This window comes from Neovison vison, chromosome 11 (genome assembly GCF_020171115.1).
Source record: "Neovison vison isolate M4711 chromosome 11, ASM_NN_V1, whole genome shotgun sequence".
NCBI classification, from domain to species: domain Eukaryota; kingdom Metazoa; phylum Chordata; class Mammalia; order Carnivora; family Mustelidae; genus Neogale; species Neogale vison.
In genome coordinates, this window is record NC_058101.1 from 184,667,302 (window position 1) to 184,689,070 (window position 21,769).

The 21,769-nt window shown below is 38.8% G+C and overlaps 1 protein-coding gene across 1 annotated transcript; it reads left to right on the forward strand.

Moving 5' to 3' along the window:
* The first annotated feature begins 2,777 nt into the window (after positions 1-2,777).
* Positions 2,778-21,549, forward strand: F11 (coagulation factor XI). The gene is made up of 15 exons (XM_044268221.1): positions 2,778-2,835; positions 3,853-3,908; positions 6,096-6,258; positions 8,183-8,289; positions 8,961-9,120; positions 10,435-10,544; positions 11,212-11,371; positions 13,502-13,611; positions 13,714-13,876; positions 13,966-14,072; positions 17,707-17,875; positions 19,054-19,229; positions 19,833-19,928; positions 20,794-20,933; positions 21,345-21,549. Exons 1-15 carry the CDS (start codon positions 2,804-2,806, stop codon positions 21,504-21,506), a joined length of 1,911 nt encoding a protein of 636 aa, XP_044124156.1. The 5' UTR covers positions 2,778-2,803; the 3' UTR covers positions 21,507-21,549.
* Positions 21,550-21,769: the final 220 nt, after the last annotated feature.

Genomic DNA, 21,769 nt, shown 5'->3' on the forward strand with positions numbered 1-21,769 from the left:
TGAAAAAAGTCTTTAGAGTACTTACTGTCACTTTGAAAGGAAGGTCTACTTAATCTCAAAGAGCTTCCATGCAAGCAGAACTCCTACTGTGCTTTTATTTGAATGGACAAAAATATTTTGAAATTTTTATATTATTTTAAAGGCTTTAGAGGTTTCACTAACTAGCTAAACCAAACTTAGTAAGATATTATCTGGTTTTCCAATGAAGTATTGCTGTCACTAGAGTCTTTCTGTTTCTCCGAAAAGTATTGGAAGGTTATCATTATAGTCTTTTTTATTGGAGCTTTAGGATAGAGATGTGGTTTCATGAAGTAAACAATACAAGGATGTAAGGACCTTATATCACTACATATATCAGTTTTCCATATAAACCTGTCTTGGCATAAATTTGCCATTCTGTGTTTGAGCTTCTTAAAAAGCATCGCATCATAAATATGGGCTCTTTGTTTGGCTGGAATGTACTTAATTTCAAATGGGAAACTCAAGAAAGCAGCTAATGACTCTTTGTGTCAAGATTGGTCACACAATCTTGGCAATAGAGGAATTAAAACTGTCTGAAGAACTGCCTTCCAGATAGAATGTCACACAGTCCCCAGCACTTTGCATAAAGCCTTCTTCTGAGTCCAAATCCCCCTTATCATTTTCTGCCCTCTGCAACATAACACTGGCTTCTCTCTTCTTTTCAGAAAGTCTCCAATGAATTTATATGGGGCTAAGCTTCAAATCTACCTCACTTCACTAATAATAGTCTCACTGTCTCCTTCAGTAAGTTCTCTTCTACTGCAGTTCCATTTCTGCAAATTTTGAAAGTGGTGTCCAGTGTTCCTAATCTTTGCTTGTCTTTCTACACAGGCAGTTGGCCAATGGAGACTAGGTATTCCACACTTTCATTACTGAGAGCACATGTGAGTGGTGGGGGGAGACAGAGGGAGAGGGAGAATCTGAGCATTGGGTGTTATATACAACTAATGAATTGTTGAACACTGCATCTGAAACTAATGATGTACTATATGTTGGCTAATTGAGTTTAAATAAAGAATAATTTTGAAAAATAGTCTGTCACTTAATTGAGCCACCCAAGCACCCCAACACACTGTCAGAAACTGTTCAGATAATGTTGACCTTGTTATAATGGACATAAAATGAGATTGTCTCTATCTCCAAATATCGAGAGGCTCATAGTAACTGGTGGCATTTTCTAAGATCGGAAGATCACACTCATATCAGTACAGTGTCCCTGAACAAAGTATCCTTCCTCTGACACCAGTAACTTCAGCAAGATCTCAAAAGGGGGCAAACCTATAATTTTATTTCTTTTTTCCTCTTCAGAACTTTTTTTAAATTGTGACTTCATTTGTGAATATAAAAATCTTATTTTGCTTCTCTCTGGAAAATAGAAGTCTTCTTTGAGCCATAAAATTATCTTTCTCTTAAATTTATTTATTTATTTATCTACATTATTTTTGTGAGGGAACTAAAATATATGTAAATCAGATATATTGAAAAGGTTTTTTAAAAAAAGATTTTATTTACTTATTTGACACAGAGAGAGAGAGAGCACAAGCAAGGGCAGTGGCAGGCAGAGGAGAGGGAGAAGCAGACTCCCCACTATTTACAGAGCCATGTGAGGGACTCAATCCCAGGATGGTGAGACAATGACCTGAGCCAAAGACTTCTTAATGGACTGAGCCACCCAGGTACCCCTAAAAAGGCTTAAAAAAATTTTTTTTTTTTAAATTTCTTTAGGCTTCCAGGAAATCACATAGAAATCCTTAGGGCTAGTTATTGTCTAATATTATAAATGAGGACCTTGAAGCTCAGAGAGACAAGGCAACTTGGCCAAGGACCTACAGGTAGTTGGTTTACAGTGCAGCAAGATGGTTTCTGCTGCGGTTCCATGAATAGTAAACTAATGACTAGTAACAGAGGACATGCCTCATCCTCGGCTTCTGTAGAGATTTTAGCTCTTCTTTCAAGATCAATGGGAAGGCGCTTAACAAATACAACCAGGCAAAACCCAAGAAAGCGTTTCACAAGCTTTCCTCTTTGGGAGCTGCACCAGGTCCTATCACTAGGGGGCACCCTCCAAGACAGAGAGAATCGACCTGTTCTGTTTCCATTGCTTTTCCTGCAAAGGCTAGACACGTGACTTCCCACCTCTCCATTTGTCTCAGGGCGCCAACATCCAAAGAAAGATACAAAAGCCCCATATTTTTCCGTTTAAAAAAAAAAAAAAGTAAGTTAGACTTTCAGTGTTTGTGAGTGGAATAAAAAAGAGCTTGGCTTCTTAGAACTATCAGCATAGACCCCGGCAGAAGCCTCCGCTCCTCCAACAGGTGAGGCTCCGTCCCGCCGCTCTACTGAGCATCAGTAGGTCCCTCAGGTCTTCCTTGTTTTCTTTGTGGAGTGCGAGGCTCAGGTTCGGCGGGGTTTAATGATTAACAGCTGATATTTGAACATGTGGTTCTGCGAGGCTTTGGCAAGCAGGCATACACTAATGGGAGTTTGCCCAACTGCTAAGAGACATGCAGACAAATCCGAGTTCTCTAGCAATCTCTCTGGGCACTTTTTTTTTTTTTTTGAAGACACAGTAAAATAAGACAAAAAGAGCAAGCAACTCGACCAACGAACATTTTTGATATGCCGAGATTTTAAGGGCCTTGCAGAAGTGCTCCACAAAGAGACAAGGTTGCATAACATTGGGAACCAGTTAAAGTAAATATTAAAGTGAGCGTTACCTGCATAAGTTCATGTAGAGGAGGATGAAGACTATTTCGGAAGAAGAGAAACACTCTTGCTGAGAATGTGGCAAACAAGCAAACAAAATGTTCTCAGGTATGATTTCGAAAGTTCTTATTTAAGATTTCTCCCAAGCAATTATCCTCTTTCTACCACTGGGGCTTTAATTTTTTTTTTTTTTTTTTTTTACAATGGAGAGTGATTAGTTTATTAAAATTTGTCTGACCTGGCATTTTAGAAGCTTATATCTCTAATCAGTTTGAGAGAAGATGCAGAATGAAAGAAGACTAATCATTTGTAATCAATGACAAGTATTTTGCAAATTAAAAAAGTTTTCAAGATCAATATTAAAAAATAAGTCTTGGGGCGCCTGGGTGGCTTGGTGGGCTAGGGCCTCTTGCCTTAGGCTCTGGTCATGATCTCAGGGTCCTGGGATGGAGCCCCGCATCAGGCTCTCTGCTCAGTGGGGAGTCTGCTTCCCCCCACCTCCACCCCTGCCTGCCTCTTTGCATACTTGTGTTCTCTGTCAAATAAAAAAAAAAAGTCTTGATTTTTCTCACTGATGGTCGGTTTTTTATAGAAGAGTTAAATCAGTACTTTGTGGGGATGAGTACATTTATGGATGACCAAGACAGTCTATGAATATATTTGCAGCAGAATTTTTAAAATGGGAAACTTTGTAAGTAGAAAATCATTTGGAGCTAAACAGCTATAGAGACTTCAGCGATGGAAAGTAAGGAAGCAATTTGTAAGGGAAAATAAAAGTGGAAAAATTGGAGTTGGGGAAGGGTCAGATGATGGCAGTGAGAAGTCTCTGGTTAATGGTGAGGGGCAGGCGGGGTAGGGGTGGGGGCGGGGAGGAAGCAAAGATGAGGGGTGTAATCTCCCGGGTCAGTTCTGGGTTCTTCAGAACTAGGAAAATGTTGAACTCTACACACAACCATGCTGAAGAATGTCCTGGGATGTGGGGAGTAAAATTCAGCATTATGGTAAGAACCCTGGGAACACTATGGAATTAACCACTCTCTCCCTCCCTATGTCTTGTAAACACAGTAAGCGAATTATAAATTCACGTTTTATGTTTTAAACACATGCACATTTTTCTCTTTGTAGGATGATTTTATTATATCAAGTGGTACATTTCATTTTATTTGCCTCAGTTTCTGGTGGTAAGTAGAGCTTAATGTTAGGTATGAATTGGAAAGAGCTTGGTTCCCTAACTTGAAAACTAGGAAACAGAAGGGATTGATCCCAGAGGTGGAAATCACACCGAGGTCCCATGCCATCTATTCCAGGGAAGGACATCATAGTTTTATTTTTCACTTAAGGCTCTGGGGGTTTTCAAAACAGGGGATGTACAGGAACTCTTCGTAATAGCAGTAATCTATATGTATGTCTATATACATATCTGTACCTATATTTATATCCAAATCCATATCACTCATACTAGTTTGGTGGTAATTAGTACTTGCTTTGCACCAAGAGGTGGCATGTGTGGGCAGTGGGAGTATTTTGAGCTGTCAATAGACTTCATTAGGGTGGGGGCAGGGGGAACTGCTGTACAGTTCTGTTTGGAAGCAACACAGAACTTGACGGGGTGGGGGCAGGTTTCTGTTAACCTCCAGGTCATTCTTGGCTAGCTGCCAATTTTGGAGAAAATTATTCTATCTGCAGAGGTTGTAGTTGGGTTATTTAGAAGGTGTATATGGTGGGTTTTGAGCAGAGTCTGTGGCAGGGATCCTTACTCCTTTTTCCCTATAAATCCATGGAGACTATATTCTCAGAATAATGTCTTTAAAGGAATAAAGTAAAAATACACAGGATTACCAAGAAAATCAAGTATATTGCAATACACTTAATTAATGTGTTAAAAAAAAAACACCCTGAACTCTGATATAAAAATAGATCTGCTTCGTATTAACACATGATATAACAAGATTTAGTGGTTAAAATCTTAGTGGTCTAAAATTTTAGTGGTCTAAAAATGCAGAGTAATAATTACTACCAAACTAGTCATGAGGATAATGGTATCTTAAGGTATCTGTGGGTAGTATTTTCTTTTTAAATCTTATAATTGGGGGCGCCTGGGTGGCTCAGTGGGTTAAAGCCTCTGCCTTCAGCTCAGGTCATGATCCCAGGGTCCTGGGATCGAGCCCCGCATCGGGCTCTCTGCTCTGCGGGGAGCCTGCTTCCTCCTCTCTCTGCCTGCCTCTCTGCCTATTTGTGATCTCTCTCTGTCAAATAAATAAATAAAATCTTTAAAATAAATAAATAAATAAATAAATCTTATAATTGTACTATGACAAAGTTGCAGATACTGTGAACACTATGTGCTTTATTACTTACGTTAACAAGAGAACTCTATGCCACATTTCAGTTAGAGGTTAGAGAAAATGAAGTTGGAATTTTCCCTGTCCAAGGCCATGGGCTACCTAAATCCTGTAAGCCTCTAGTGATATTTTTCACTGCTCCCTACTTACATATATATTTGGTGTGTTGGTTATTGCTACAATAAGTATTTGAGTTATATTTTATCCTCCCAAAGTATTTCATTTTTACCAAATCTGTATGTATACATATACATATATAGTATGCATATAGTAAATGTATATGAAAGATATTAATAAGACCATGGGTGGTGTAGTAGTACTTCTTAATAGGAACATACCAAGATTAAAAACTCCAACCTTTTATTTAGTGACTAAATAATAATGATCCAAAGAGTCATAATCTGGAATATTAGCTATCTCTTCCTAGAAACAGAAAAAAAATCAATCTTATGCACTTTAGCTTTAAAAGAAAAAAACACAGACCTATGTATGGTTTCAGTTAGAATGGGATTCATTTATTTTTCTGAGCATCTAAAGTTCCTGTTACTAAACTGGCCCATTTAAAATAGTAATATGATACCGAATATCACAGCCAGGGCCATTGAGCACTATTGAAAAGTGATCAGTCTGGATCCTTTGTTTCATATAACATGGAGTTTCAACAAGCAAACAGTAGGGAAAGGAAAAAGTAGGTGGCCCAGTCCAGACTTGGATGCAATGCTAAAGAACATCTTGGGCCAGTAAAGCTCTGTGCAATTATTCAGTCACCTACAAAGATCCCATGTCTCCCAGACAACCCCCATCCGCACCATTCCATTAAAGCAAACGTGCCATTTTGTGATTTCCTTCTCTGTCTGAGGCTTCTCACCCAATAAACTACCATAAAACTATTGATTGCTCTGATTTCCAAGGTCAGGCATATTTTCTGTTACGTAGACCTGCTCTGCTGGCCTTTGTGAGATTATTTTCTAATCAGTTACGTGCAACTAAAATCCAAAATAAGGCATGCAATGTATTACATCACAGACTGTGTGACTGAGCTGTTGACAGACACCTGCTTCGAAGGAGGAGACATCACTACCGTCTTCACGCCAAGCGCCAGGCATTGCCAGCTCGTCTGCACCCACCACCCACGCTGTTTGCTTTTCACCTTCATGGCTGAATCGTCTTCTCAAGATCCTACCAAATGGTAAATGTTTGCATTTCTACATAGCAGAAATAGCAGAAATAGTTTTTTTTTTTTTTAAAGATTTTATTTATTTATTTGACAGACATGAGGATTACTACCAATGAGTACTCATCTACCATTTTATAAAGTGTACAGTCAATAGTTGGAAAACATACTGTCCTTCAATTGAAATAAATAATATTACAGAAAAAAAGGATGGTGTTTTGGCAGATCAGGGAGGAGCAAACGTGCCCCTCAGCATGGACTTTCCATCTTCTCTGTGGTCTAGATTTTAATGGTTCACTTTCTTATTTCTCTCCACTTTTATGCCTCTTAATCATTTTGTTCTTTGCTTTTTGATTGATTATTGATGTTGGATGTTATTTAAACTGATGCTTTTCCCTCAGTTATTTTATTAGGAGATAAATATTTGTAATGGTAGTTTCAAAGAACAGTACAGTAGTCCCCTGACACCACCAAGACTTTTGCCATTTCTTCCCTTTCTACCTCTCTTTCTATCATCTATCTAATCTAATTTGCTTAAAGACTTGAATTAATTTGAAGACATTGTAACATTTCACCCCTAAATATTTCAGCATACATTTTCCTACATAAAAAACATATAATTTTAACAAGAATCTCTTTATATCATCTCAGTTGTCCCCCAAATATAATTTATAGCTATTAACCAGAATCTTCTCCAGAAGATTGCATTTGCATTTGATCACAAATTGCATTTAGTGGTTTTATGTTTATAATTATGGTTTTATTTTTATTTTTTTATTTTTTATTTTACTTTAAAAAAAATTTTTTTTATTTTTTATAAACATATAATATATTTTTATTCCCAGGGGTACAGGTCTGTGAATCGCCAGGTTTACACACTTCACAGCACTCACCATAGCACATACCCTCCCCAATGTCCATAACCCCATTTATTTTTATTTTTTTAAAGATTTTATTTATTTGAGAGAGTGAGTGAGAGAGAGCATGAGAGGGAGAGGGTCAGAGGGAGAAGCAGACTCCCCACTGAGCTGGCAGCCGGATAAGGGACTCGATCCTAGGACTTGGGTTTCATGACCCCAGCCGAAGGCAGTCACTTAACCGACTGAGCCACCCTGGTGCCCTAGAGTTACATTTTTAAATTTTTAGGTCATTCCATCCACAACTTCTGTTTCTATGTTGAACCTGAAAATTCAGTAACAAAGCTTTACTACAGAATTAAGTTATCAGCATCTTTCTGTCTTGTTGCCACATTCATAGATACTTACATAGTACCCAGAACTTATGAAATTACTATTCTAGAATCTAGAGCAGAGCTTGGCAAACTTTTTCTTGACAAGGCAGGGAATAGTTTGGGCTTTACAGGTCAAAAAGCAAAATCAAGAATATTACTTAAGTACTTATATAACCATTTAAAATGTAACCATTTAAAAATATAGAAACCATTCTCAGCTCATGGGCCAGACAAAACAGGTGGAGGATTGTTTCACCAACAGGCCAGGGTTCACCTACTCCCGTTTCCAGGTAGTAGGGAACACAATATATGATCTTTTAAGTGTAGGGATGTTGGAATAAGAAACAAATTTGCAGTTTTTCCAAGAAAATATTTGTTTTGGCAGGAGATAGAGGAGTTTGTTTTTTTCTCTTTGACTTTCTGTGTGCTGGCTTTTAAGATCCATTCTTTTATTTTTATTTTTAAAGATTGTATTTATTTATTTGACAGACAGCTCACTAGTAGGCAGAGAGGCAGGAAGAGAGAGAGGAGGAAGCAGGCTCCCTATTGAGCAGAGAGAGCCATGCAGGGCTTGATTCCAGGACCCTGACATCATGACCTAAGCCAAAGGCAGAGGCTTAATCCACTGAGCCACCCAGGTGCCACAAGATCCATTCTTTTAAAATGTAAATTCTCGTGCGATAATTTTTTTTTCTTTTTTTTAAACAGGTTTACTTGTATCCTGAAAGACAGTGTAACAGAAACACTGCCAAGGGTGAATATGACAGGAGCCATTTCTGGATATTCTTTCAAGCAATGCTCACACCAAATAAGTGGTAAGTTGTCTTGTTAGAATTTGTAAATACTATTTGCTCTGATGTATATGTATAGTCGTATCATATATGGTTTTATAATTATCTAGCAAAACTCTGCTGTATGGTCATAGAGTCTCCAAATGAAGTTAGTTCCTTCAGTGTAGAATAGAAACTAAGCATGCTTATCCCCCCCCCATTCATTAAAATTTACACAATAAAAGGACATGATCTTACTACATTAGTCTTCACCATTCATTTGTTGTCTTTCTCTTTCCCAGTTTAAAGTTTTATATAAAAGTCCTTATTAAACATATGACTTCAAATCAAAAGAGCAGCTGTAAAGGTTGAGATGACACTTGTCTTAATAGTCAAAAGATTCCTGGGTAGTTTAGTCAATCAGTCAGAGGGTTAAAGGAGATCAGGGAGACCAGGGCGGGGAGGGGGATTGGGGGAGAAACTGAAACAGTTATTTACAAGTTTACATTGTTGCAATATAAGAAGGACATTGGCATTGTTTTGCAGCTTGCACTTGAGGGTAGAAATTAAGCAGATTAAGATGAAAACAAAGGATTTCTGAGGAACTGTGGCAGTAAGTGTAGAAAGAGTAAGTTAGGAGGGACAGTTGCTAAGGTAGCATTATTCCAGTTGCCCCTGGAGTCTGGAAGATTGCCATTTTCTGCTTTTGTTTCCAGCTTGCAACAGAAAGGTGTATGTGGGCTTGGACATGAAAGGCATGAACTATAATGGCTCAATCGCTAGGAATGTTCAGGAATGCCAAGAGAGGTGTACAAATGATGTGCACTGTCACTTTTTCACATACGCAACAAGCCAGTTTCCCAGCACAGAGCATCGGTGAGTGAGCAAGGGGCTGAACCCAAGGACAGTAAGTAGATCATTACATTATCCAATGAAAAACATGAATTGCATGGAGCACTGCGTGTGGTGCAGAAACAGTGAATCTTGGAACACTGAGAAGATAAAATTTTTTCAAAAAGGAGAAAAAAGAAGAAAAACAAAATTTCTCTTTAGCCGAATGCCAGAATTTACTTTTAGCCCCTAAATGACATTACTATAGTAAGTACAGTGCTGATAGTCTTCTTCACAGAAAGTGCGTTTCAAGCCCAACTCGGATGCATTTCCTTATAGTAAGGAGTCTGTCTTTTACTTACATTGTTACATTAAAAAAAAAAAAAAAGATTAACCCATCTCCTAATTTAAAAATGACACATTTCTTCATTGACAGTTTTCAGAGTTGTAATTGGTCTGACTATGCCATTCCTGGCCTAAAGGATTATAGAACCAAAAGGAAAAACCCGCTCAGGTCTCTCTAAATGAAAGTTTCTTACCTAAGACAAAATAACTGAAACCCATATGAAGTGTTTTAAAATCTTTCCCATATTGGATTTTGAATATTCCAGAGATAAATGGGTAGGATATAAAAAGGACTTGATCTCTAATGATGAATCTGTGTTCTCTTTTTAAAAAAAGTTTAGGGAAAAAAAATGTCTCTGACTTTTACATTTACAAATATTTGCGATGTTTTTGAGTTCTATGGTAAATTATACTTATCTAGAATCCAAAAGAGAGAAAGAGAAATAAGTTCAAATGACTAGTATTTGGATTTACCTTTGGGTTTTAACATTGCCACTCTCCATATTCAGAAGGACATGAGTGCAGAGCAAATAAAGCAATAGAGATTTATTTAAAAAATGATAAAACCCTCAAGTTAATAAGCAAGCTTTCATGGTTTATATTTAGCTTAGTTCATGTATCTTTTTACATATTTTATATCTAAGACTTAACACAATGGGCACAGCAAGCCAGGAGCTTGGGAGTTGCTGGGCATTATAAAAAAGTTAAACTGCTAAAATTGAGAAGGGCTTGAGAATTCATTACTTCCTACCCGATACTCTTTAGACCATCCTTCCATCAAAGCTGGCATTTTTGTGATGAAAAACAAAGTTGACAAAATTCACAGGCTCACCAGGTCTTGGCAGAGCAAGGACTGAAGTCCAGCTGTCCAGTTCTCAGATTCATGCTTTTCAGAGTGATCCCTTAGCTGTAAATGCCCAAGTAATGTCTACATTGGAATTTCTTATCACCTTACGTTTTTTCCTACTTGTATTTAGAGGAGTAAAACATTTTTCCATTTTTGTTTTTATTTAGTAACATTTGTCTACTGAAGTACACCCAAATGGGGCTACCAACCAGAATAATGAAGCTCGGTTCAGTGGTGTCTGGATTTTCACTGAAATCCTGCGCGCTTTCTAACCTGGGTAACTATTATTACTTCGTGAGATGGTTTGGCCATTAAATAGTAAGTACGTGCTGATGGTGTATACGATGGGTGCTCACTGATGAGATGGACCAAATGATCTTTTACCTTCTTCCTGTGGAAAAATTCATTATGTCCTGTGTAATTAGAGCCACGTTGGAATTTAAAATAATCACTTTATGTTTCCTCATTTAAAAGAAAAATTTGAAGATCCTGAGATATAAAAAACTTGAAAAAAAATTGTTATGGAGACTTTATTACTTTAGAGCAATTTTAGATTTGCTGCAGAGTTGAGGGGAAAGTAGAGATGCCCCATACACCATGTGTATGTGCCCCACCCATGCCCAGACTCCCTCCCGATAAATATTCCCCTCCAGAGTTATATCGTTACAGTTGATTAACGTAGGTGAACCCACCCTAATCCCCTCAAGTCCATGGTTCACTTTCTCATGCACTCTTGGTGGTGTGTATTCTATGGGTTTGGACAATGTCATTACAGTATCATACAGAGAATTTCCATTGTCCTCAAATTCCTCTGTGCTTAGCCTATTCATACTTCCCTCACCCCCTAACTAATTTTCATATGGCATTTACAAATATGATAACTGGGATTTTACCGATTGCATGGGAGAACTGATTCCTTAAGCATAGTGTCTTCTGTTGTGCAGCTTGCATTAGGGACATTTTCCCTGGTACGGCGTTTGCAGACAGTAACATTGACAGTGTCGTGGCTCCAGATGCCTTTGTCTGTCGCCGCATTTGTACCCACCATCCCAGCTGTTTGTTTTTTACCTTCTTTTCTCAAGAATGGCCAAAGGAATCTGAAAGGTAAGGAGTTCAGATTAAGATGAATGTGGTATCTTTTAAAACAACTGCTCAAAATCCATTGTTAACATTTCTGAGCTGCTACACATTTGATCTAAATGCCTGCATGGAGTAGATCAAATTTGCAAAGAAGAATTCCTTGCTTCTCTCTCTTTCTGTTCCCAATCTAATGGCCACAAATCCCACGTTAGCAAGGACTCTTGTTTTCTTTAGCTGGGGGAGGTCCCTGCCTTCAGCAAAGAGAGAGTTGCCTAGCTCTTAACAGAATGAAGAAAGCATGGATGACCATTAAGAGGCAACTTCGTCCAATGCCCAGTTTGAGATCATTGAGCAGAAAAAGCTGGGAATACCAGTGCAATGTCCAATCATCATGAAAAGAAGGGGAAGTGAAGGCCTATATTAATGAAATTGGGGATAACCGCGGAGGGAGTTTTGAGACTTGAGATGGTGTTTCCCTACTGATGGGTATTGATACAGGAAACCATAGTAAAGGATAGGAATTTTCTTTGATCATTAAAGGGTTATCTTTTGGGGTTGCTGCCCCTCATTAATAAGAGTTACTAAAAAAAAAAAACAACCCTTAAGTTTGCTTCAAAATCTAGGTTCTCTATATTATCTGAATCAGAATTCTCAGAGTCCTTGGTATTCACTTGATTTGGTTGCCTACATGGGGATTGTGTCCCCAAGAGCAATCCAGCCAGGGTAGCCCTCAAGTTCCTTGTCCATCAAGCAAGCCTGGTTTTCCATTGAGCAACTTTCAGAATTATTAAGTCTGTCACATGAAAATATATCTGTTGCTTTCATTTACTCAACAACATGATGTAATTTATTCGGTGCCTACTGTATACCAGTCACTGTTCTAAACACCAGGGATTCTATTAATGAACTAAACAGATAAAAACCCTGCCCTATTTGGACCAGAGTGAAAGTGATAGAGAAGTAATCAGATTGGGATATATTGTCCACATAGGGCCAATAAGATTTGCTGATGAGTTTGACGTCGGCTCTGGAGGAAAGAAAGTCCATGATAGCGCTAAGACTTTTGGCCCAGGGAGCTGAGAGGATGAAAACCCCATCACGGGGATGTAGATTTCAAGAGGGAAGAGATGCCTAGTAGACATCCAGAAGTGTTGAATTGGCAATTGGAAAGAGAAATCTGGAACAAAGAAGAGAGGTTTATGTTGTAGATCTGTGTTCAGGTGTTACCAGCATACATGGTAATCCAAGTGACTGAAACTGGGTGAGAACATTGAAGGACTGAAAGCAGGCAGAGAAGAAAGGAGGTTCAAAGATTGAGCCTTGAGACATGATAAATGCCACAAATTAGAAAGATGGCTTTGATACCATTGGGTTCATCGCTGTTCTTTTTCTTTGTATTCCTTTTATAAAATTCTCAATCAAGGTCTCTAAGAGGAGTAACACATTGGATCCTCAGTACAGGGTGAGAGAGGGGGATGAACACTATAGGCCAAGACTTGGCTTTTTAAATTAAAATTAATTAAAATTAAATAGAAGTATATATTCATTTCTACAGTTGTATTAGCCACATCCAAGTGCTCACTAGCCACATGTAGCTAATGGCCATTGCCTTGGATGGCACAGACATGGACTATTTCCATCACTGCGGAAAATTCTGTTGGACAGCTCTGCTCTACACTGTGATTTGGGGCTAATTAGGAAAAGTTCCTTCCTTCTAGGAAGATGCTTCCTGTGCAGAGTCTGTGTTGGAATGCATTTATCCCTGCCTAAGCCAGGAATAAATCTGATATCCAGCAACTCCGGATGCCAGATTTCTCCGTTAACATAAAAGTGATGGAATCTTTGAGTTGGGCTAGGAGATTTGAAAGAAAGGGGGTAAAGAAGGAAAGTGCTCGGAACACTGACAATAGAACCAGCTCAGAAAATTTTTATGGAGGCAAGTGGTTTCGTTTTGAAGATCTATCTGCCACCCGTGGATCATGGGGTCTCACTCAATGATTTATGAAGAGTACTTACAAAATGAAAAATTTTTCACTGCCCGGGACCAACATGAATTAATTGCCTTTTGTATGTGCTATAAAAAATGGTTCTTCTCTTTGATATGTCTTACATGATATATTTACATTACCCTCCCCCCACTTTTTTTACGGTCAGAAATCTTTGTCTCCTGAAAACATCTGAAAGTGGATTACCGAGCACGCGCATTAAAAAGAGCAAAGTTCTTTCTGGGTTCAGTCTGCAAAGCTGCAGGCACAGTGTCCCAGGTAAGCTGTGAAAGCATTTTCTCCTGCTCCAGCTCAGCACAGCCAAGCCTGACCAGTGCTGAGGTTTTGTGTCTCATATCTGATCTGTGGTTTGCTGCCTAGTGTTTTGTCACTCCTCATTTTACCACGACACTGATTTCTTGGGAGAAGAACTGGACATTGTTGATGCAAAAGGGCATGAAGCTTGCCAGAAAATGTGTACTGACAACATACGCTGCCAGTTTTTTACCTATTCCCCATCTCCAGAATCTTGCAACGGAGGGAAGTAAGACCTATGAAGAGTTATGTAGACACTCTTGTCCCATCTTCTAGAGGGGTGCGTTATGTTTATACTCTTTTGTTTCCAACTTGCAGGGGTAAATGTTACTTAAAACTTTCTTCAAATGGATCTCCAACTAAAATACTTCATGGGAGAGGAGGCATCTCTGGATATACATTAAGGTTATGTAAAATGGATAATGGTGAGTTTAATGTTACCTGAGGAAAAATACATCTGAAGGAATTACTCTGTACCAAATATATCACTACAGAGAGAGTCACTAATAGCCGCAAAGGGGAGAAAATTAGTACGATAACAAACTTAGATGCAATTTTCTCTTATTTTTGCTCCCGTCACTCAGGCTGACCATTTTTTATGGGTAATCATTGGGCCTTACCTAAACTCTGCATTGCCTAGTACTAAATGAATATGTGTTTTTTTTTTTTAAAGATTTTATTTATTTGACAGACAGAGATCATAAGTAGGCAGAGAGGCAGGCAGAGAGAGAAAGAGGAGGAAGCAGGCTCCCTGCTGAGCAGAGAGCCCAGAACTCTGGGATCATGACCTGAGCCAAAGGCAGAGGCTTTAACCCACTGAGCCACCCAGGTGCCCCATGAATATGTGTTTTAATTTGACACATTTATATAGCTGGTATTTCATGGTGAGACTCGGGGTTAGCCAACACTTTGATGCTTGATTCTTATTATGAAGACCAGTGATCTTTCTTATCATCCTTTAAAAATGAGTATCAGCCAGCATTTTGGTTTATCATTCATTTTCTGTCCATTGGCCATGACTTGACTTTTAACTGAAAGATAAATAATTATCATATGTTTGAAAAATTATGTATTTATTCAAAAAATAAAGTAGTTTCTTCTCAGGGGCCTTCATTCTTTCTGATTGCCTACAAGTGTTCTGCATATCTATTACTATTGGCAAAAATTTACAGTAAAACCTTTTTAATTTATAACAATGAGTGTGGTAGGGTAGAAAGGAAATAAAAAGATTGTATACATTAAAGAAGACCTATACTAGCATAAAAATTTTAATGGAAATCAGATCAGTCGTGGCCAATTCCAGGGGCTAATTTCTAAGCACAGTATCAGGTGCTGGTTTTTAGGCAAACAGACGACTAAGGAACAGAATGCCCAAGAGGAAAGAATATACCACACTCCTCCTTAAATTACCCATTATGACTTCAGTATTTACTGATTTACATAAAAACTACATTTTAGACTTTTGTTGCTTAGTGTCCAGTATTATAAAGTACTACAAATTTAAGATTCAATGAGATTTAGTGAATAAAAAGGAGTGGTGATTATACTTTGTAATGGTTTTCAGAGTATGAAATTTTTTTTGTGTCAGAATTCTCTACGGAGAAGATGAGTAAATTTTTACCTTCTGAGAACTTGTCACATAACATATACGATATTGTGTCCATTGCTTAACATCCTAACTAGGAAACCGTGCCTTCCTGGGGTGTTGAGGGGTCTGATGGGAATCTTTGGATGGCCCAAGCTCCTTTAAAAAGCCAGCCAATGAAGTTGTATCTCAAATAGTCTATGTTTTCCTCACAATACATTTACCTGAGACAGAAGGAGCATTTACGGTAATTTGTCATCTGTTAAGCACTAGAAGGGATGCTTGACATTTGGCAGATTTTGTTGTTAGTGATATTGATATAGTCTCTAAAATGGGAATCACACTTACACCTTAAATTGCAGAATCCATTCCCCACCCACTTTCCTTCTTAGCTTTTTCTCTAACGAATGTATGGATTCTGGTCCATGAAGGCTACAGTATATATCATGTAGAAATTGATAGCTGAATCAGAAAATACAAGATAAAGGGAAATAAAATCTTACAACTTTTTAGGGCACCTTCTGAAACTAGGTAATTAGATTTTCCTGCACTATACTAGATGAAATAACACCCTATTTGGGGGGGGGGTACCTACTGGAGATAGTTATCATGTCTTACACTGTCATTGGTCTTCATAACTTCTTGAAGATATATAGCAATTGCCATAAAAAAAAATGTTTCCTGACACAAAATCTAACGCTAAACATATATCTTCAGCATTTTGTTTAAACTGAGAGATGAAAGGGAATGAACAAGACCTATTACTTATCCCTAAGAAAGACTTTCTTGTTTGTAACATATTTTAGTTATGGCTTACCTATTAATTTTCCTAAACTTTGCTGTTCCTTTCTTGTAAATCATAATGGCTTCCCTGAAATTCCAGAATCTAGTCAAAATCCTCAAAATGTTACTCTGAAGCTAATCTCACTCCATCTACTCTGAGGTGAGAACTCTTTTCTCAGCATCCCATCCTGTTTAGGCTTTCTCAAGCACATCAGGCTTATTCCTGCCTCCACATGCACCAACTGGTGTTTTCTCCAAGACTCCTTTTCCTGACTTCTCCTTTGATTTGAAGTCTGCCCCAGGATTATATATCCATTTCCCTGTTGAGGAAAGAAAGGCCTGGATAGACTGTTTTACTGACTTGGCGTTTACCCATACTTTGTGTTTACCCACAAAACCAGGAAGCGGACCATCTAGGACTTGGCTTCTGACTAGTGACTCTCTTGCTGATTTCACACTCCTCCTTTAGCTAAGGCCACGAACCTTCCCTGATCCTCTGGGCCTTGCTATTCTAAGTGTGGTCTGGGTGTAGCATGTTGAGGTTACCGGTAAACCTGCTAGAAAGAATTTCAGGTTTCACCCTAGACTGAATCAGAATCAGTATTTTAAAAAACAATCAGGTGAAAAAATAAAGTAAAAATAAAATAAAAGATAACCCGGTGATCCATATGCACATTAAAATATGAGAAGAATTGCTCTAGAAAACTGTTGTCTATTAGCACCTCATTTCCATTCTACCTGGGTTGCTGGGCCAGATTTGGCCAAGGCTCCCATCAGGAGGGTGGGTGCTCATGTTTGACATCTCAGGAAGTGGAAGCAGAATGGACTGTTCTACCCAGGGCAGCTAAGACAGGAAGAAACAGAGGGGTAAATCAGAATCAAAGTCCTTGAGAGAATGTCCAACTGCCAACAAGACCCAAAGGCAGAAGCAGTTCAAAAACAGAAGAGCAGCTCGGGTTTGGATGGAACGCAGCTGGAGCAGGAGAAACTGGGATCAAAGGGCAGCCCAAAGGGAAGAAGATGGGGAGAATTGGACAGATGCTGTAAACTGAGTGGAAGGATATTCTCAAGCTTCAGGGCTGATTGAAATTCAGGTTCCTAGGTTCTGCGGATCTATCAGTTCTGAGGGAAGCTCAAGAGGTTGCATCTCTAACAAATTCCCAGCTGATGTGATAGGTCCAAGGGCCACCCTTGACAATGACTTTTTTGAAAGAACCATTAGGGTTTATCATGTGAGGGAGGATAAGACTGCATGCAATACCGGATGAGACTTTCTTTGGGGACGTGTAATTACCAGGTGCCTCAGTCATTCAGTTTTCCTGTGTATGCTTCGCTTGCCAACTTGATTACAAAATTTCTTCAAGTCAGCGTCATGATAAAATATGGAATCGAGGGCGCCTGGGTGGCTCAGTAGGTTAAAGCCTCTGCTTTCAGCTCAGGTCATGATCCCAGGGTCCTGGGATCGAGCCCCGCATCGGGCTCCCTGCTCAGCAGAGGAGCCTGCTTTCCTTCCTCTCTCTCTGCCTGTCTCTCTGCCTACTTGTGATCTCTGTCTCTGTCAAATAAATTTAAAAAAAAATTAAAAATATGGAATCGAGGGAAGGTTTTCTCCTCTTTGAACCTGAAGGGATATAACTACTGATGGAAAAGGAAGATTTAGGAAGCTCCTCATTGCCACCCCTCTGTTGCAGTGTGTACAACCAAAATCAAACCCAGAATTGTTGGAGGAACGGCATCTGTTCATGGTGAGTGGCCATGGCAGATAACTTTGCAGATCACGTCACCCAGCCAGAGACACCTGTGTGGAGGCTCCATCATTGGAAACCGGTGGATACTAACAGCTGCTCACTGTTTCGATGAGTTGGTACCATTCCTGTTTTTAGGGGCACCTGGGTGGCTCAGTGGGTTAAGCCGCTGCCATTCCTGTTTTTATTAGTTCCCCGGGCTCACACATATATTAAATCTGTCAATAGCATTTTAGTAAATACTTTAAAAATGCAAATTATTCTATTTGCTAAATTAAATTTCTAGAGTGAAAAAAAGAAATGCAGTAGGGGAGAACCACTTATGGTCTGCCAGCATCAGATGAGGTGCGGAAATATGATGGCATACTATTTAACGTGCCCATTTAAATGCATCCAAATGTCCAGGAGTGTTCTTGGTAGTTCCATCAGGACATATCTTCTGTGCATTGTCTTGGGCCACGGGTCCAGAACTAAACACAAGGAGAATTTCCCCTTCTCTAAATCTTATACCATTCTCTCTCTCCCTTGCTGCTTCTTCCCTGTCTCTCTTTTTTCCCCCCCTCCTCCTCTCTCTCTCTCTCTCTTCTCTCCCTATGTTTCCAAACACAGAAGGAAGAGTTCATTATAAATCCTCAAATTGGATTCTCTACTTAGGTCAGTTTCAATACTGACCAGACCTAAAAGCTCCATCGGGAGGTTATGTGTATCCCAGGGAATTTTAGTTGGCCAAACTTGCTCTTTGTACTTCAGAATTCAGAGTTTCCAGACATGGTATTGTGTGTTTTTTTTGTTTTGTTTTGTTTTTCGCCAGTATGTAGCATACTTTCATTATAACTCACATATATGTTTGATAGTCTCCTTTACTTTTTTTTTTTTTTTTTAACTTTTTTCCTATGGGAAAATGGAGTACCAGAAAATCCAAGTGAATTTCTCAGGATCACAGCTAATAAGGCTAGGGTTGAGACTAGAACCTGGAACTCTTCATGAGAGGGAGATTGAGAGAGAAAAAGAGAGAGAACACGTGTATGTGTGAGTGCGCGCGTGTGTTTGTGTTGGGTGAAAAGAGCCTTCATTCATTTTATGTGTTTTTTATAGTATATACTAACCCAGAGCTTTCAATGGGAGGAATATGTGAGTGAAAAAGCTTACTATGCAATCACTCTTTTCCATCAAAAAGCCTACCACCTGTAGAAAACGTTAGTAATTAGCAATTTGGTAATTACCTAATTGGTAATTAGGTAATTAGCAACTTGGTAATGGGAATTTCTTATCCTCTTATTGTTTTTTCCTTAGGGTAGAGTCACCTAAAATCTTGCGTGTCTATAGTGGCATTCTAAACCAATCAGAAATTAAAAAGGACACATCTTTCTTTGGGGTTCAAGAAATAATAATTCATGATCAATATGAAGTGGCAGAAAGTGGGTATGATATTGCCTTGTTGAAACTGGAAACCGCAATAAATTACACAGGTATGTTGGAATTTTAAATGGAAAGTTATCAAGAATGATTTCCTAGATGTAATGTTTAACACCTCCAGATTCATGACCTGACCTCAGCAATCTCAAGGTGGTGTGATCGTGAAAGAGAGAGGGTCTGCAAAGCTAGTCTTTTAGTCTGTTAAGACTGGCACTCTTTCCTGATTATTAAAAAAATAAAAAATAAATTTTATTGTGGGATGTGGGTGAAGAGCTAAGTTTTCTGCAGGTTTTCTCAGATGTACCAAATGACATAACTCTATAACATATTGGAATATTAAAGATGATTTATATCTCTCTTTTAGAGACAAAAGGATTGCAGGTCAGAACAAGTAAGCAATTTCTACAGGGTCACAGACCTAGTTAGAGAGATGGAGCTCATGGGGAGGGCTGTGCTTTGTCTCCCCCTCATTCCCTCACCCATCTAGTATGTGACGGATAACGCTGAACATGAGTGAAAATGAATGGAAATGAGGTAAACCCAAATATAATAAATAGAGAACACACGACCTGATATAAAGCTAAAGAAGAGAGTCTCTCCTGGGAAAGAAGATATATTTTGATTCTGATGACTAAACTATGATTTTTAAAATTTAGATGCTCAGAGGCCCATATGTCTACCTTCCAAAGGAGATAGAAATGTAATATATACTGATTGCTGGGTGACTGGATGGGGGTACAGAAAGTTAAGAGGTAAGAAATGATGTTTCTCAGTGTGCTCCATCCTAAAAGTAAAGAAAATAGCTCAGGTTTGCCCTTATCTGCTGTATCATGGCATACAGCTAAAATGTGAGCAAAATAATCATGTCCTTCAACTGCATAAAGCATGTTAATAAAAATGAAAGGCAGGGCACCTAGGTGGCTCGGTCAGTTAGGTGTCTGCCTTCGGCTCAGGTCATGATCTCAGGGTCCTGGGATCAATCCCCACATTGGTCTCCCTGCTCAGCTGAGAGTCTGTTTCTCCCTCTACCCCTCCTCCTTCTAATGCTCTTGGTCTCTCTCTTTCTCTTTCTCAAATAAAATAAATAAATAAATAAATAAATAAATAAATAAAACCTTTAAAAAAATGAAAAGGTAAAGTTGCCCAAGTGAGGAGGATTCCACATCTGTTTGATGGGAAATTTTAAACATGACAATCTCATTTAAAGACTGATTATTTTTAATGACGTTTAATGTGAAACCAAGCACTTTTCATGAAATGTCCTGGCCTATTCAGTTATTTTCTCTGAGCTGTAATTCCAGTTAGAAGCATACTTAGTTTTGAACTTAATGTTCACAAATAATCTCTATATTTTGCAATTATAAAAGGTTTTTGAGGTAAACCTAATATTTTTTCTAGATTTTTATATAAGTATGATTTTGATTTTAAACTCATACCTTTACTATATATATATAGCAACTTGGTAATGGGAATTTCTTTTTTTTTTTCCCAATTTATTTATTTTCAGAAAAACAGTTTTCATTATTTTTTCACCACACCCAGTGCTCCGGTAATGGGAATTTCTTATCCTCAGTATATATATGATGATTCCATTAACAAACCATTTTTTTTTTTCAGGCAAAATACAAAATACTCTCCAGAAAGCTAGCATACCCTTGGTGACGACTGAAGAATGCCAGATAAGATACAGAAGGCATAAAATAACGAATAAGATGATCTGTGCAGGCTATAAAGAGGGAGGGAAGGATGCTTGTAAGGTAAGAGTGTTTTCAACCAGTTGAATACATTCACATTAGAATGTTTAATGCATTTTTTAAGGAGAGAGCGAGAGCGAGCGCATGCACACAAGTGGGGGAAGGGCAGCAGGAGAAGAAGAGAATCCCAAGCATGTTTCACACAAGGAGCCTAATGCAGGGATTGATCTCATAACCTGAGCCAAAATCAAGAGTTGGGCACTTAACTGACTGAGCCACCCAGGCACCCCAGAAAGTTTAATGCATTTAAAAAGCAGTCTTCTGGAAACCATGATATATTATTTTATTTACATTGAAGTTTATTGAAGAGCCAAGAATAGAATTTTAAGCAAAATCTTAGGGAAATGTATTTTGATGAGAAGCATCTGAACTCATATGTGCATCTTTTCTTCCCCCTTCTTCACCCCATCACAGGGAGACTCAGGGGGGCCCCTGTCCTGTAAACACAACGAGGTCTGGCATTTGGTGGGCATCACCAGCTGGGGAGAAGGCTGTGGTCAAAGGGAACGGCCAGGGGTTTACACCAACGTGGTTAAGTATGTGGACTGGATTTTGGAGAAAACCCAAGCAGTGTGAAAGAGTCCCCACATGCCATTTGACACCTGAAAGGCAAACCAGATTATTTCTGGGAGGAGGGTTTTGATTGCACTGAAGACAGAGGCTGGGCCGCCATTTTCCTCCACAGGTTATGGTACTGAGATAGTAACGCATTGAAGGGGGTGGGTATTTGTGAGAACGTGCCAAGAGAAACAAATGATCATCTTCAAAACTTCCGTTCTATGATAATCGTTGTTTTCAGCATCCAGTCTCTTGGTTTTTGATCACATGTTACTGGACCA